General features: G+C 40.7%; 1 protein-coding gene across 1 annotated transcript in view; it reads left to right on the forward strand.

The window, feature by feature from the left end:
* The window catches only part of myo1g (myosin IG), a 65,985-nt gene that overhangs the window by 34,216 nt on the left and 15,346 nt on the right, over positions 1-16,423 (forward strand). Inside the window, exons 19-21 of the mRNA XM_085396123.1 lie at positions 304-408; positions 1,057-1,170; positions 7,093-7,250. Of these exons, the coding sequence (XP_085252249.1) occupies positions 304-408; positions 1,057-1,170; positions 7,093-7,250 (377 nt within the window). The remainder of the gene's footprint in view (positions 1-303; positions 409-1,056; positions 1,171-7,092; positions 7,251-16,423) is intronic.

The following is a 16,423-nucleotide window of genomic DNA, read 5'->3' on the forward strand; positions in this document are numbered from 1 at the left end:
ATAGCTGCACTTTATAGGAGGAAGACTATAACAGAGTGTTAGATTTGCCACCAAATGTATTTCTCATCAGCTTTGGTCCCTCTGAAACGGCACGTCAGGCTCCGTGTCTGGTAACAGCAGCCAGGGGCCTTGAGCTTTGATCTGCTGCTTATGGAATTAAAGCGATAAAAAGGCTTAAAAGAGGCTGGGAGAGGTCACCTGGAGTTTTGTGACTAACAGCGAAGTGCATTCCTATTCCATCTGTACTGAAGATCGTCGCCTCAACCGACCTCCTGAAATAATACTGGTCTTTCATTTCTGCAGGCCCGAGACTGCCCTCAGACCAGCGCCAGCTTCATCCGAATTTCCAAGGAGCTGAAGAACAAAGACGAGTACAGTCAGGTCCTCTTCTCGAGCTTCTGTAGGAAGGTACAGTATGTGAGGAAAGAACACAGGGAAATGGAAATGTCTGTTTTGTAGCCACAAGGAGTTTCTTTCTTCTGCTGCTTCCTTTTAGCTTTGGGATGTTTTTCTGGTTCGATGTGTTTCCCATTCCACCCCCTCATGCTTCCTCTCTTTTGTAACAGCTCATCTTTCAATATTTCATGTTCAAACCAGTGAACACAGCCTTCTCAGGAAGTAATCTGAGGATCAATCATAAAAAGGAACTGAACTATGAATTCAGTCCTCAAGTTCCCTTAACCTGAATGAAGCGCTGCTTATTATTTTACCTCATGCTGAACCTCTTATCGTCTCCCTGAGGATAATAATGGCCATACTTTCCATATCAGGGACTGAACATTGAGGGCTTCGCCTAAGTTATGAGTAGAGCTTAGTTATATTTGAAGTTACGTAGCCTTTGATACAGTGAACTGAAGCAACCCCCGACTCACAGACCCACCACAGTCTTTTTTATGTTTTCTTGTGTGTTGCTTCTTTGCTGCTTTACAAGGAAAACCTGTTTTTGAAATGAAATAACCCAAAAGATCCTGCAAGAGGCATGAAGGGCTCTTCACAGAAAATAGAAAATGAACAAACATGCTGAAGCTTTTTCTTTCCCCTGTTCTGCTCTCTCAGGTGAACAGGTTCAACAAGAGCACAGACCGAGGCCTGCTCATCACAGACAAGTACATCTACAAATTAGAGCCAAAGAAACAGTATAAGGTTCTGAAGAAGCTTCCTTTAGACTCAGTAAGTACTCACGTGGGAGAGCATACACTCTGAATGCAAGCTCACACACAGACTCATTTGCTAGCTTCCCTTCTAAATCCCTTCTCTTATCTTCACTCCTGCTGTCTTTATCCAATATTTCCAGCATTGCAAATGTATCCTGTTGGGATCTGAGCATATGTTACTCATTTCCACAGCCTGATTACATTATAACTCTCACCCTTAAACCCCAGACTGATTAAACATAGTGTCCCCAACAATGCTCATAGTTGCAGGCATTGACTTTTTACCATAAGACCATATGATGATTTTACAGTTTTTAATACAATAATAAATACTTTCATTTTTCATTAATTGCTTCAGTCAGTACTAAATTCACTTTACTGTCCTTATACTTATTTTGTGCTTTCATGTGGTCTCAGAGTGACTGAATGTCTGCTCAACTCTTTTGGTGCAGAATTTGCAGAGTTATTCATCATAATACATTTCTGATAAATAGTACAAACACATATATTGCATATAATGTTTGTGCCTGAGAATTAATTGTAACTGGACGGCTCATTGCTGCACTGGTTTGAATCCACAGGCCATCATGTTCTCTCCCTTCTCTCTCGTTACTTCCTCCTGTAGTCCAAAGACATGCACGTTAGGGCAAGGGTCTCCAACTCCAGGCCTCAAGGTTCGGTGTCCTGCAGGTTTTAGACATTACCCTCGGTCAACACACCTGAATCAAATGATTAGTTCATTACCAGGCCTCTGGAGAACTTCAAGACATGTTGAGGAGGTAATTTAACCATTTAAATCAAATGTGTTGAAAGACACATCTAAAACCTGCAGGATACCAGCCCTTGAGGCTGAGAGTTGGACGCTCCTGTGTTAGGGTAATTGGGGATTGTAATTTGCCACAGGTGTCAAGGCCTCGTGGCCTGTGACAGATCACTCCAGCACCCTTGCAGATGTGAACTAGATAAACAGTTTTTAAAATGGATTGATGGATTGTAACTGTGGCCTTCCAGCTGGAGGAGCCTTGACTAGACAGAACATTTTGATATTAGCATGAAAATGACCAAGATTTCACATTATTATGTAAAGGCACATAAAAAGTAGATTCCCAAGTCAGGAACTGTAACCATCCAAATATCACTTAAGTGGAACATTACAGCATACATGAAAGCACTGAAGAAACATTATTGTACTTGTGTTCAGCAAGTCAGTAAAATGCGCGGCAATAAATAAGTCCAGAAATCATGCCGCCCATAAGCAAGTACAAATCAGAAGGCTGATGTCAAAATGAGGACAGAAAGCAAGGGAGACACAACTACTGCAAAAACATGCTTTTTCAGCCAAGCTCACTGGACCCAGGTGTAGCTCATGCCGTTAGTTAGTCTCCTGTTAGCTCCTGAAGAACAAAGCACAGAACAAAACCAAGACAAATCACAGAGGTTTATAAAAGGTTTTGTCCTTAAAGTGTGGTACAAATACAAAAATAACAGCTGTTATGAATGTGGTCAGACTTTTTGTGCTTTATTCTGGCTGCTCTTTATTTCTTACTCTGTCCCCTCAGTTGTGTACACGCACAAACACAAACACACACACACCTACTCATCTTCCGTCCTGTTTGACCCAGGTCACAGCCATCCATCAACAAGTACAAGAGCAATAAGAGGACTCACACTGAGAGAACACTGTCTTCCTTTGGGTCTCAGGGCTGATGACCTTTAAGAATTGTGAGGTTGTTGATCAGTCAGTCAGTGTTTGTGTGCGTGTTTGTGTGTGTACGTTAGGTTTTGTTGTCAACATGTGACGCCGTGGTCATGCTTGGGAGGCAGCTGCCAAGCTTAGCTTTAGATTTTCTGCCATATGGGGCGAACCTCAGCTGAGAAACTGGATCAGGAATCTCAAAGGGCTGCTGGCTCTGCAGGGCAAGAGGCTGAAGTTCTCTTGAAATAACAGAAATCATAATTTTCTTCTACAGCTTGATGCATGAACCTTGGTGTTGGGAAAACATACAGAAAGTGAAGGGTTGACTAAAGAATTTAACATGTGGAACACTGGGTCTATTTTTATATCTAAAAAAAAAGGGGGGGGGGGGGTGGTATTGTTTCAGGTAGAGGCATTTAGCCAAACCTCTATGGTACTGTGATGGTGCATTTAATGCTAGAAAAACCTTCTTGGACATTTGGCATTTACCTCTGTCTCGGGTAAAAGTATGTTTTTATCACCACACAGACTTAAGGCGTCTTAAAGCAGGGCTGTAAGCATGCAGTCAAGATTGGAGGAGACCAACTCTAGAACTTTTGACCAAGCAGCTTAATGTCTTTGCTCTCTCATACATATTACATATATTTAAGAGAATTAAATGTATGTAATTGTCTTTACAGTGTCTGCATCTTTAAATGCATGGCGCTTCCACCATGTGATCAGCTGATTAGTGACTTAATGAGCAGTTTAACTGTTGTACCTAATAAAGTGGCTGTGTGTGTTTTGTAATAGCTAGTAGCACACCTTCTTTTTTGGCCAGAAAAACTTCTTAAACTGAACTAAAAAATTGAGATGTATGTAATAGTTTGTCTAGTTTATGATATTTCCATCCCATTTTTTACCCAGTTCCTCACTGAGGAATCTGAGATTAAGATGGATTCCAACAAAAGTTGGAGATTGCCAAGTGCCATCAGACTTTGAGGTGACTCAGGTACTGAATGCAAAATAGCTTTCACTGAGAACACCTTCGTGAGATGTAATGAGTCAGCACAGCTGGACGTCCAGCAGTGATAGAAGAGAGGTGGAGAGAGAGAGCGCTTGCATGCCAGAGGGTTAAAAACTATCATTATGCAGCAGCGGAGCGGCTAAAGATAACTGGTGCCATTAGACTCTGGTGCTCAGAATGAGGAATATGAGTCTTATCCAGGTCAGAAACTCAGAATACAGCATTAAAGAAGCAGTGCATCTCTGACTCTCACCCAGGTCACAGCTGAGGTCAAAACCTGAAGCAAAACACGAGCTCTGTACCTCTGACTGGTCAAATTCAGAAAACCTGACTTTAACTGGCGCTTATGTTTACTCAGTCTTCAAAAAATGTTGACAAAATTAAAAACTAAGCATTCACTTTGCATAAACATATTGTAAGCTTAAATAGTTACTGTTAAAACATTTAGTCATTTAAATAACTGATAGAAAGTTAATGGACGTTTCTCACACTGGAGTATTTCCAGTCATTAAACTTTTGATTTGTTTATAAGATAAACTATGTGAAAAATGCTCCTTTTATTTAGAACAGTCAAATGTTCAAAGTAGAAATCAAAGTGAAATTAAAAGACTGCTAGGAAGGAATACTAAAAACAATAGGAACACTGGAAAACTTTACACAACAACACAATCTCACAGCAACAGAGGAGATGGCGAGTTTATATACTGCAGGTGAGCTATTGGCAAATAGTGAACAAGTGGGATTAATCAAGGTGGAGCAGACGATGACCAATGAGGGGGGACAAGGAAAAGGAAGAAATAAAAATGAAAGGAATACACAAGGAGCAGTGATTTCAAAATAAAACAGGAAAGAGCGTGATCTTTGAGGTATAGAAGTCTCCCATAGATACTAATTTACAATTTATTGGGGGACATGTCTTGCTTTTTTGTATTATCTCTCTTTTGAGTCAGTCTTGATTGAATTTAGGTTCGATTTATCTACCATGAAGTCTTCTCATAGGTCAGGGACCTCAAACTCATTTTATACTGCAGGCCACACGCAGCCCGCTTTGATTTTCTGTGGGCTGAACCCGTAAAACTCCAATTTCTGTTGGTGTAAAAAGTTTAACTACAGATTTAATCAAGGAGATAAGACAAAAAAAGTGCAATATTCAACATTATTTCTCAGTTTTCCTACATGGTAAAGAAATGCTGCTGTTGTAAATGAAAGAAATCAGTCAGCATGAGTCTTTGAGCTTCAATTGTAAGGAGAAATGTGTAAAATGACAGATATCTATCATTTTATTACTTGTGAATGAGGGAGATTTTTATGGGAAGGAAAACCTGTAAAACTAGCAAAGAAAGACTTAAAAGTTCAAAATTCCTGCCCTCCTTCACATTTTCCAAAGCCATCCAGCAGGCTGGATTGGGGTCTTTGCCAGGTCAATTCTGGCCCACAGGCCTTATGTTTGACACCCCTAGATTATGTTCCAGTTTAAACCTTAATCATAAGAATAAAGCAGATAATCAAGGCAAAGTATAAAAACTTAAAACAGCCCCTAATGTCTAATGCAGGGCAGTTGCATTTCTTAAATTTGTGACGTTTATATTGTAATTATAAATTGGATATTTTTAGATTTTTTTTGTTGGGTTGACAGAGTGAGCACCTAAAAGATATGGTCTTGTACTGTGCAGCCAAAGTTTGTTTGTCTATTTAGTGAAACTTTAAAGACTGAAGTAAACGATTAACTGAAAAGATCATAAATGAGCCTCATATCAAATCCATCTTGTGTTATTTTAGAGCTGTAATTTAAGCACTGCCACTGCAAAGAGAAGTGCTGCAGATACAATAGAACAAAGTAAAGTAATGTAATTTATAAAATATGTTTGGAACACAGTAAAAAGTATCACGCTGCTAGATCAGCTGTGCAGCTTCCCCTTCACTGAAGGGCAGGTTTAACCAGCGTTTGTCGGTGCTGGGACATCCTGCACATTGTCGTCCCTGCTGGATTAACCTGTATGGCTGGAGGCCGTAAGAGGCTTAGTCCACTCTGTCCTTCCATTTGCTTTCTAAAAACCCATGACACTTTCTCTGTTTGCATGTCTCCTCTGGTTTTGTCTTTGACCTATATGGGTCTCTCATAGTCCTTCTTTCATTTGCACCCTGCCGCCTTCCTCTCCCTCCGTTGCGGTAAATCAGTACATTAATTCCAACTGGGTCACAGCTCATGACTTCCCCTTCACTGCACCCACACACGTGCACCTCCAGCTTACATATTCTGAGCAGAAATAATCCGCTGGCTTCATTTATGGCATTGAATTTTTTTGATCCAAGATATGCTGCGCTGTACTGTATTAAACTCACAGGTTTTGTACATTGATGTGATAATCCCTGACAATTTTATACAAATGAATCCCCAATGCTGCAATCTGTGTCGATGAATATTAAAGGTCACTCAGCCTATAGGCAGGTCATGCATGAGGCTTTAGAGGAAGGAGAATTCTCACCTTTGGTCTTTTGCTAAAATAAAAATAGCATTGCAGCGTTTATGAAATACTCCTTTGGAGGTAAAGGGTATGGAGTTCCAATGCCGCCATAATCAGAAAAAATAACAAGCAATTTATCAGTGAAAGCACCAAAATTATTAAAATCTATGTATTCATTTATTAATAAGACCCTCACTAAAGACTATTTATCTGTCAGTGTATCACACCATGCAGCAGACTGTGACAGCACTGAGCAGCTCCTTCAGTGGGAGACTGCGGCACCCACGGTGTGGGACGGAGAGATTTCGCAGGTCTTTCCTCCCCACTGCTGTCAGACTCCATAATAAAGACTTTAACTGATCAAGCACACACATCCATACATATGCAATAATACTAAGTGCAATAATCCTTTCTGTCATCGTTGTATTTTTACTCAGTTGTATATAGTATTTGTATTTGTATTCTATTTTTATCTTATTGTATATTTATTTTATTTTATTCTACTGTATATAGTATTTTATTTTATTCTATTCTGTACAGTTGTGTACTGTATTTATTCTTATTGTATTCTAATTTTTGCCTCATAACTTTTGCACTGTCCACTTCCTGCTGTGACAAAACAAATTTCCCACGTGTGGGACTAATAAAGGTTATCTTATCTTATCTTATCTTATCTTATCTTATCTTATATTACATGAAAAAGTCATACAAAGCATGAGCTCAAGCTTGGATCTGGCTGAGATCTTTCTTTAACGTGTTCTTTCTCCGCAGTTTACCGGAGTGAGCGTGACCACCGGGGTCGACCAGATGGTGGCGTTACACACGTCCTCCCAGGATGACGTCCTGCTGTGCCTGCAGCGAGGCGAGTTGTGCCCCAACCAGGACAGAGTGGGTGAACTGGTGGGAGCGATTGTGGACCACTTCACACGGTCAGTTACAGAGATTTTTTTTTTCTTTGTCTTTTATCCCGCACTCATTTATACTTATGTTGTCAGCCTGTAATGCACATTACCTTCAGGGTAAAAGTACTCAATACTAGCCTGCAGATAATTGCAATGCAAGTATTTGCTCCTAAAGATGACTGAAATGATAATAAACGGCCAAGTGCTGTGGCCTCGGTCATGGTATCTTAAAATGGATTATTCAGTTTGAAATCTGATTCTTTGTTCTCTACAGCTATTTGCGATTACATTACCTTACATCAACATATACTTATTTAACATCTGTGGGGGATTTTCTCCCGGAGCAATGGTTCCTAACCTGACTGTGGGTTATCCTATGAACAGGCACAAGTCAAACAACTTCTGGCAGAAAATAATTTCAGCCAGAATTTCTAGTATAAATATGCTGTTATAATAATGATGATACATTACAGATGATACAATGATGATAATGAGGTAAGTGTATGTACAAGTAATCCCTGTCAGCAAAAAACTGCTTCAAATGCTCTGGTTCAGTTTTTTTTTTTTTTTATTCTCTTGGCTCTTTATGATGTCACTGAGAGCAGATATCAAGTTATGGTCATCGTACATACATCTCTGACTCTCAGCCCCTCCCACCCGCTGTTTTAACTTTCTATTTGCAAGGGGCAGCCAATCAGCCAAAAAGTTGGATAAAAGGAGAGGCATTGAAACAACTTGTTTTAGACAGTAGATAAACTCAGGGGCTACAACAAGACCAACAACAACAACCCTGCATAAGATAAATAAGCATTATACTGAACTTCTGAATCATGCAAAGTAGGGCTGTACAATTTTGCATAAAATGAGAATCACGATTTTTTTGCTTAGAATTGAGATCACGATTCTCTCACGATTTTCTTTTCCAATATAAATATCTTTGGTCAGGTGATAAGTGATAGCCTCCGTAATTTCTTTGTGCCTGCGGGAGTTCGACGGGTATAGGGAAGCGCTGTATAAGGTTCCCGTTATTGATGTATGGGTGGTTGATCGGGACGGATTTTCTCCTGACACTTTCTTGGCCTTTACAGCTTCGTCATCTCTCACGTGCTCTCCGTTGTTTTTTCCCTGCCAGCTGACTTCTGTATCACGTGGTATAAGCCTCCGCCCTTGTCATTTGTTGAGCAGGAAGAGTGAGCGCTTGTTTTCATGCAGCTTAAGTCCCGGAACAAAATGCAGTACAATTGTAATTTTTTTTTTTTTTAAATCGTTGTCATTTCGAAATGAGATCGCACATAAGTATGAATTGAGATCGCAATTTTCTAACGATTAATTGTGCAGCCCTAATACAAAGCATCTTTAGTAGAATCAAGGGATAAAAATATGGAGCTTGAAATGAGCATAATGGGTTTACTTTAAGAAATTATAAACTCACAAGGGTAAAATATAGCCTTTGGGCCAGACATAGCAAACAGGAAAACAACACCCATGAATCAGCCAGTCGATCAGAGGCAGCACCATGCACAGGAATCTGAAGACCAATGATTGCAGGAAGTCTGTACCGCTGTTTAACTCAATTTCAGAGCAATCTGTTTCATCAGTGATCTATGCAGTGGTATATTTCAGACAACTGGCAAGATGTTAAATATAACCTGGTTTCGATTGAGTTATCCAATGTCTGGCTCTTTGCTTACTTTATTGAAGTCAGTATGGCTCTCTAGGGAGAAATGCTGCCTGCCCCTGCACTAACTGAAGGGGTTCATGGCTCAAAAGAGATGCCACAACACTGCTGCCTTTCAGGAAACGTTTATTTCTACAAAAGAAAATTTACTTGCAAGTGTTGAACACAAATAAGAGAGGCAGGCAGCAACTCCCAACTCATCTAATAATAAGCGAAACTTCAAAAAGCATCTGAGGAATACCGATGCTGATGGAGGAGAGGCGAGGCTCAGCAGGTGTGCCTCCGCAGACAATCAGCACTAGAAGTGAAGCAGAGAAGAGAGCAGGTTAATGAGGATGCAAGAAAACACTAACCAGATGGCGGATGTGTCGGCCCACTGGGGCATGCGTAACAGGGTGCACAGAGTGGTCATCATTCTCAAAGAGATCATCCGCAAATTCAGAAACAAATTTGTTTTCTCATGCTGATAATTCACATCTTTGACATAGGTTTTAATTAGAATAAAACATTCTTCATAAAACTTTTAATGAATTAATCAGCGAGATGAGCCGGCGAAGTGATTGTTCAAAATGAAAACCTGCCGCTTTCCAGGCCTCGGTGTCACATGAAGAAACGACACGGCTTTAGCCCCATTGTTGCCCGCCAAACATCTCGGTTACAACGAACTCTATTAACGCTGCATAAAAATTACGTAAATCATATCCTTGGCATTTATCACTGTCATAGTTGTCGCTGTCTGTGTCCTGCTCTGAATAACTACCGTGAAATGAATCAGTCACGCTGACATTTATCACATTTATCACTCGGATTCCGATTTTTCGTTGCTGTTTATAAACCTGATTCACATCCACCCGCATTCATCTCTGCCAGACTCCATTTGAATGGCACGGCCCACGAGTTTTCACACACAGCAGACTGTTTTGGTTGTGCGCGCGTGGGCGGGTGTGTGTTTAAGTGCGGCCGTGTTGTCGTAAGTACTGCCCTCGGAGTCCTCACCCAGTCTGCAGCGATCGATCTCCTGCAAATCCTGCCAGCTTCATGCTGAGAGAATTTTACAAAAATAAAGACATAAACAGTGGAGCTCATATCTGAATTCGTTTCCCTTTTTGTAAAATTCATCACAGACTTTGCATTCTTATAGGTACGACTTATGAAGTTGTGATGTGATTTCTGGAATCACTGAGTGCAGATGAAGTGTAGACTGAGCCATCAGCTGACTCACATCAACATGTTTTTTATTTCTTCTGTCCTGTCCGTCGTTTTGTTTTTGCTCTCAGCTCAGAATCCGGCGAGACAGCAGTCGCTCCAGGGTGCATGTGTTTCTGTGTGCTCCCACTTTTATGAGTCTCTCTGTGTGTATGTTCAGCTTCCTGATCCCAGATCCCCGGTGAGGCTTTTGTGGATTTTACGAGTCTTAGACTTTTGGTCTGGGTTTTTTCAGGGGGGGGTGTATGGGTATCTATATCACCAGGGTCCCTGCGGCAGCTGCGTGGCTCTGTGTCGGGGTGCGGCAGGCGTCTCAGGGGGAGTCTGTTTCAGCTCTCCGCCTGTTATTGTGCCACCATCTGCGGTGAATGGAAGGGGGCGCGACCTCAGCTAGGCTACTCATCAAAAGGAGACTCATGAGACAAAGTCAGGGGTGAGATGTGCAAGTGTGCGAGCATGTGCGAGAGGGGGGTGAGGATGACAACACACAGACACACTCTTCTTGTGCTTCCTTCTGTCAGGAAATGGGATGCCAGACTCTGAGAGTCACGCGCACGTCATTTTAGTTTTTATGTTTGGTGGGGAGAACGGTCAGAGGAGGAAACAGTCAATGGAGTGATTGTGACTCCTGCTGCTTTTCCTCGTCTCTTCAGAGTAAGTGAGTAGATCTGTGAGGCTGCCGGTGTTCACAGCTGAGAGAGTTTGCAGTGACACAGTGAGTTGTACAAAACTGGGTCAGAAAAGTCAGCGTTAAAGGCGCAAGGTAAAATCTGACTTCAAAGCCGCTCTGTGTTGTCGGTGAGGATGGCAAAGACAAGCTGTCTGGTTTGCTGTCATGTCACATCCGATTCTCATTCCCTCAGAGGACTGCGCTCTTTCACTCTCTCCTTTCCTGTACATAACCCCATCCTCTCATCCCTGATTCTCTCCTGCTTTCTCTTCCTGTCACCTGGGTCAGAGCTGTCAGTGTGAATGAGCTGTTTGTGTGTGTGTGTTGAGTGTGTCTGTTTACTAAGAGAGAAATACTGTGTATGTGTGTGTTTCTATGTGTTTTTTATTCAGGGGGTTGGACCATCTGCTGGGACAGCTGGGGGAGTATGAGTGAGCTAAAGGCAGGATTTAGGGTATGATCTGCTCCTGCCTCAAAAGATTTAGGAGGATTTTTACTTAAAAGGCAATTTGGGGGTTTATAATCTTATTGATCACGGCCACAGACTCCTTGCAGAATAAATAGAAGTTTGTACAAAATGTGCAGTTTGTTAACATCCTTCATGCAACTTTTCACATATTAGATGCTTTAAATTGACAGTTTTGAACTGACTTTAACAGAACCAATTGTAAAACTCTCAGTCTGTGGATTGATTTCGATATGAAGGATATAAAATACAAAAATACAACTCTGGCTCACTTAGCCCAGAAGTTGAGTTTATTGTTCCTCTTATAGAGGAACATTGTTTATTGTCTGTATATATTAAATATATCAATACTTATTTTATGTAAGATAAAATGAACTTTAATCGCTCGATCAAACTGGTTTGGTCCAAAACCCACCCTGACATCATGTACAACTTATTAACTATAGTCTTGAGCTACCACTCATTCCTTTATATTTTGGTGGGAAATAGGTAGGTGAGTGGGGTGGCTTCTTGACAGCCATTCTTCCACTGAGACCATTACTAATGAGACTTCAAACAGCAGATGGAATAACTGAAGGGCCAGATTCATCTCTCAGGTACTACGTCAGGTTTTTGCTGGCTGACTTTCAGATACTTTTTTTGTTTTTTAGTGCTGCCATTTCTTCTTTTGTCCTCCACATGTCTACATTTCTAATTACGATTTGTTGAGCTATGCCAAGTTTTTGGCTAAAAGCTCTTTGGGGATGACCTTGTTTGTGTAAAAATACAATTTTACACCTGTCAAACTGTGTTACCTTTGGCATTCTTTTAGACTGAGCTAAAGACATGGTGAGATGCGTTTTTGCAACAAGTTCCTCGTAATAAAGTGTCTAAAATTGGTTCAGTGATAAGTTGTGTGTTATGTGTAGAAACAACAATGGTTTATCCCTTGAGTTAGGTGCCTTTTGTATCCTTAAATAACACACAGGTCAGTGTTGAGTAAAATTCGAAAAATCACACACCACTAAACAAAAATGTCTCAAAAAGCATATTGGTCATTTTTTCCCCGCACACCAGGTACAGCGGAATTGGCTCAGTTTGTCCCCGGTATACGTTTTTTGCTTTCTTCTGACCACTACTCATGCTAGGGCCTTCATCTGGGTCGGGATTTTCTCCAGGACCCAGGTCAGATTGGCTACTTTTTCTTTTCATCTCACACTTCTTCGTCTTCTTCGGTTTTACTGGCAGTTGGCAACCCATTTAATTAGAGCAGGTAGCTGTACTGCCCTCTAGTGGAAGAGAATATAATTGTTCTGCCCGTTACGCTGGTCGTTTAGAGTACTAATCAGGTGGAACCACGGCACACCTGATCATTTCTAACGACACATTGGTTGAGAAACACTGTCATAAAGGACATACACAAGATTTTTACTTTATTGCAGAAAGCTGACTGCCTGACTGGTTTTGGTTGCATTGCTGGATTGTGTATAGAAGACTGTATTGTACTGTGTTGTGTTGTGTTGTATATAAGGCTTTTATTAAAGTTGTATCTTTTTATTTTTTAGTTGTTTAGTGTTTCTGTGCATCATCTGTACATATGGTTTTTGACAATAATGCTAACTTTAACTTTGACCGATATACTCAGCTTTACTATCTCTCTGGGTCAGAGGTTCTTCATTGCTAGCTTTGCATTAGCCTGTTTAAGTGGATGCTGTGTGCAGCAGTACAGCATCAATAGATCGATACCTGCCCTGAGCTTAGTATGCACTTGACTGTCACATTTAAAGAAAGTTATTTTTATTCCTCTACTCCTTAAAATTTACTCTGTTTTCCTTCTTTCCTTCCACAGGAGTCAGATTATTGTAGCACGAGTGTGCAGGAAATGACCACGTTTCTTTTCTTTAATGACATATTTGTTTTCGTAACGTTGGTCTAATTACTGGATTTAGTTTGGTAAGATGTTATATTCCAGATATTACTCAACAATCTAAGATCACCCGTTTATTTTCTGATGCGGTTGAACAACATGTCAGTTCAGCTCCAAATTGCTGCGTTGCTTCATGTCGCCTGTAGCTTTTTGTTTTCAGGTTACTCATCAATCCCATCTTGTGAAACAGATACTGTTTTCATATTTAACACTAACACTCGCTGGAACTCAAGGATGAACTGGTGAACGTCACAGTGACCACATGACTGCCCCATTCTTGATAAATGATTTGTCTAGAAGACTTGAAGGGGATTTAACTTCATGTTGCACAACGTCTTGAACTAAAAGATGAGTTTGCTCCACCTTACTCTGCGTATTCAAAGCCCAGTTACAAGCCTCATTCACCCAATTACACACAAACAATGCAAGTCCTTTTTTCTAAACTTAAGCACCTTGCCTAATATTCATGTGCACACTCACACCGACCTCCGACCTTCCAATTGTTATATCACTCTAACCTCCTTATTGGTAGGTTACAGTCTGGAGGTTAGAGGTCTCTGTGATCTAGCAGACTATAAATGTCTATGTTAATGTTTTACCATATAATAATGAAATGATGGCATTTTACATTAAAAAGGTCAAAGGTCAACTTCACATTGACTTTCCATATTTCTGGTGTTTATATAGCACAGTAACTCAGGAACAGAAGGGAGATTTTTTTATCATATTTAATATATATAGATGCTCAATTTATTGCACTAATCTTTATAGCCCACCTTAATTTAAAGTCTTCACTACCTATGTAATGAAAGTCTTAAACTTTGTAACTGTAAGTAAACCTATGCTTGAATGATTTGTGGAGTCCACAAAGTGTTAAGATCTAGTTTCCTCACTTGCACTCTCCTCCTCTAACTCTTATTTGTTTTCATTTCCTCAGTCTGCTCCTTCCAGACTCTTCTCCAGCATTTTCTCCACTCGTCTCCACATCAGCAGTTTCATTTATGAATATGGAAAGACCTGGAACGATGTTGCATTAATAGCAATCTTCTGGGTCACCCATCCCTTTACAGCTTAGCAAGAATAATGTGCAAGTTCATTAACCCTAAAGTATATGTGAGAGGACTTGTGATTAGGCGTTAATGCCCAGATCAAAGAGAATCACATAGACACACATGCTCACCTGCTAATGATGGACTCGAGGACTTGTTTGACCTCGCTGGACATCAACAGTTTGCCAGTTATTCTAGGTGTGAGAGAAATCAGCCCTCTCATTTCTAAATTCAGTTTTTAGGTCGTGAAAGGCGTCATCCAAGTCCTGAAATAGCCTCCCCTGTTTCTCTGCCTCCCCTTTTTTTTTCTCCCTCAGTGGCTGTCCTCAATGTGCTCGTCTCACAGTCGGTCCTGCTGGCTGGAGCAACAGGAGCTGCATCTTGTGCTCCAACTCTCCTCGGTCATCTCGTCCCCTCTTTTATGTTTTTGTCCCTAATTTTTTTGTCTCTTAAGATTTTTCCAAACCTGCAGCTTCTGATCAGGTTCTTGTTTTGACTTGTTATTGGAGTTTTGATCAAATGCAAAGTAACTGCAGGAGCAGCTTTTAACCCAGACGGGTGTAAATAATGTATATAAACTCTGACCTATTTCCTTCTCAGTTCCCACAGAGCTGGCAGGTCATGTGCTTCACTGATTTTCTTCATTTAGCCACAAAATCCAGCCTCAGTCGCACTGCTATTTAAAGTTGGTCAAAACGCCTTGTTGACATGTGCAGTGTGTGGTTGACTTCCACCAGCGCAAGTGTGAATGATTCATCCCATGTGCACAAAATCACATGGCACAGCCACACACATTATAGTTCAGCAGCTATAGAAAGAACTGGCATACATTATCCAGGATATTCTTGGTCCCTCTTTTGGGCTTTGACCAGATGCTCGTTTTGAGAGATCAGACACACGGTCTAAATCAGGGGTGTCATTTTAGATTGTTTGCAAGTTCACATAACGAATAACACATATTGTTCCTTTTTTTAATGTAAACAACATTAAGGTCATGGTTCTCAGCTGGAGAAGTGTGGAGTGCTCACTCCAGTTTGCAGATTAGCTGCTTTCAGGCACAGGAGCGCCATTATCTCAGGGTCTTGTTCACAAGTGAGGGGAGTGGGAGGTTCATTCTCCCCTCGACTGTTAATGCTGCCAATTGGTGCAGCTTTGGCAGTGATGCCGCTACCACACTGAACTGTTGTGGTGGAGAGTGAGCTGGTCATGAAAGCGAAGCTGTTGATTTGCATTCATACCATCACCTGTGGTCATAAGCTGTGGGTAGCGACTGAAAGAATAAAATCAAAAGTGCAGAAATGAGTTTCCTCTGGAAGGTGTATGGGCACTCCCTTAGAGATAGGCTGAGGAATATGGTCATTTAAGGCCAGGGGACTCAAAGTAGATCTGCTACTCCTCCACACTGAACAGTCCCAGTCCAACTGGGAATAGATTCCAGGGCAGACTCGCGACACACTGAAGAGATTACATGTCTTGGCAGGCTTGGCAATTTCTCAGCGTTCCCCCACAAGAGCTGGAAAAGGTAGCAAGGAAGTGGGACATCTGGGCTTCTCTCTCTGTTAATTATGCTACACCCGCAACCTGGCTAAGCTGCAGAAAATGGATGTTTAAGCACAAAAATGTTCACTTTTAATAATAAATGTAAAAGTTATTATGATAAGTCTGAGTTGTCTTTAGGGAAAATAAGTGTAATTTACAAGTTTAATTTCATATATATATATATATATATATATATATATATATATATATATATATATATATATATATATATATATATATATATATATATATATAAATAATTGGTTTTAACCTTTGTTTTCACAACAATAGACACTATATTTGGTAGTGTTCATATGATTGCGTTCAGCATCTGGATAAACTTATTTAAAAAATCAACAGAAAAGACTGAGAGCCAGTTAAATCACTGACTACAGGCAGTGTGTGCGGCGCATGACAGACTTACAACAACAACAAATTTGTTGTTTATTTGGACTCTCCAGTTTGACAGACTGTATGCGATGAGACTTCAGATGAAACACGTGACTGTAATGTCTTTGAAAAAGCTTCATTTATCCATTTTAGAGAGTGACTCACAAAAGGCCAATTCAAAGAGCATTAATGTTACAGGAAGTTGGTAATACAATATCTCTCCTTCTCCCTTGCCCTTCTGGATGGCACTTCAGCCACTGGCAAACCGTGTAGGAAAACCATGTGACTTTCATTAC

Source organism: Rhamphochromis longiceps, linkage group LG22 (assembly GCF_057381845.1).
Source record: "Rhamphochromis longiceps isolate RC_006_pf linkage group LG22, R_longiceps_female_GT1.1, whole genome shotgun sequence".
Classification (NCBI taxonomy): Eukaryota; Metazoa; Chordata; class Actinopteri; order Cichliformes; family Cichlidae; genus Rhamphochromis; species Rhamphochromis longiceps.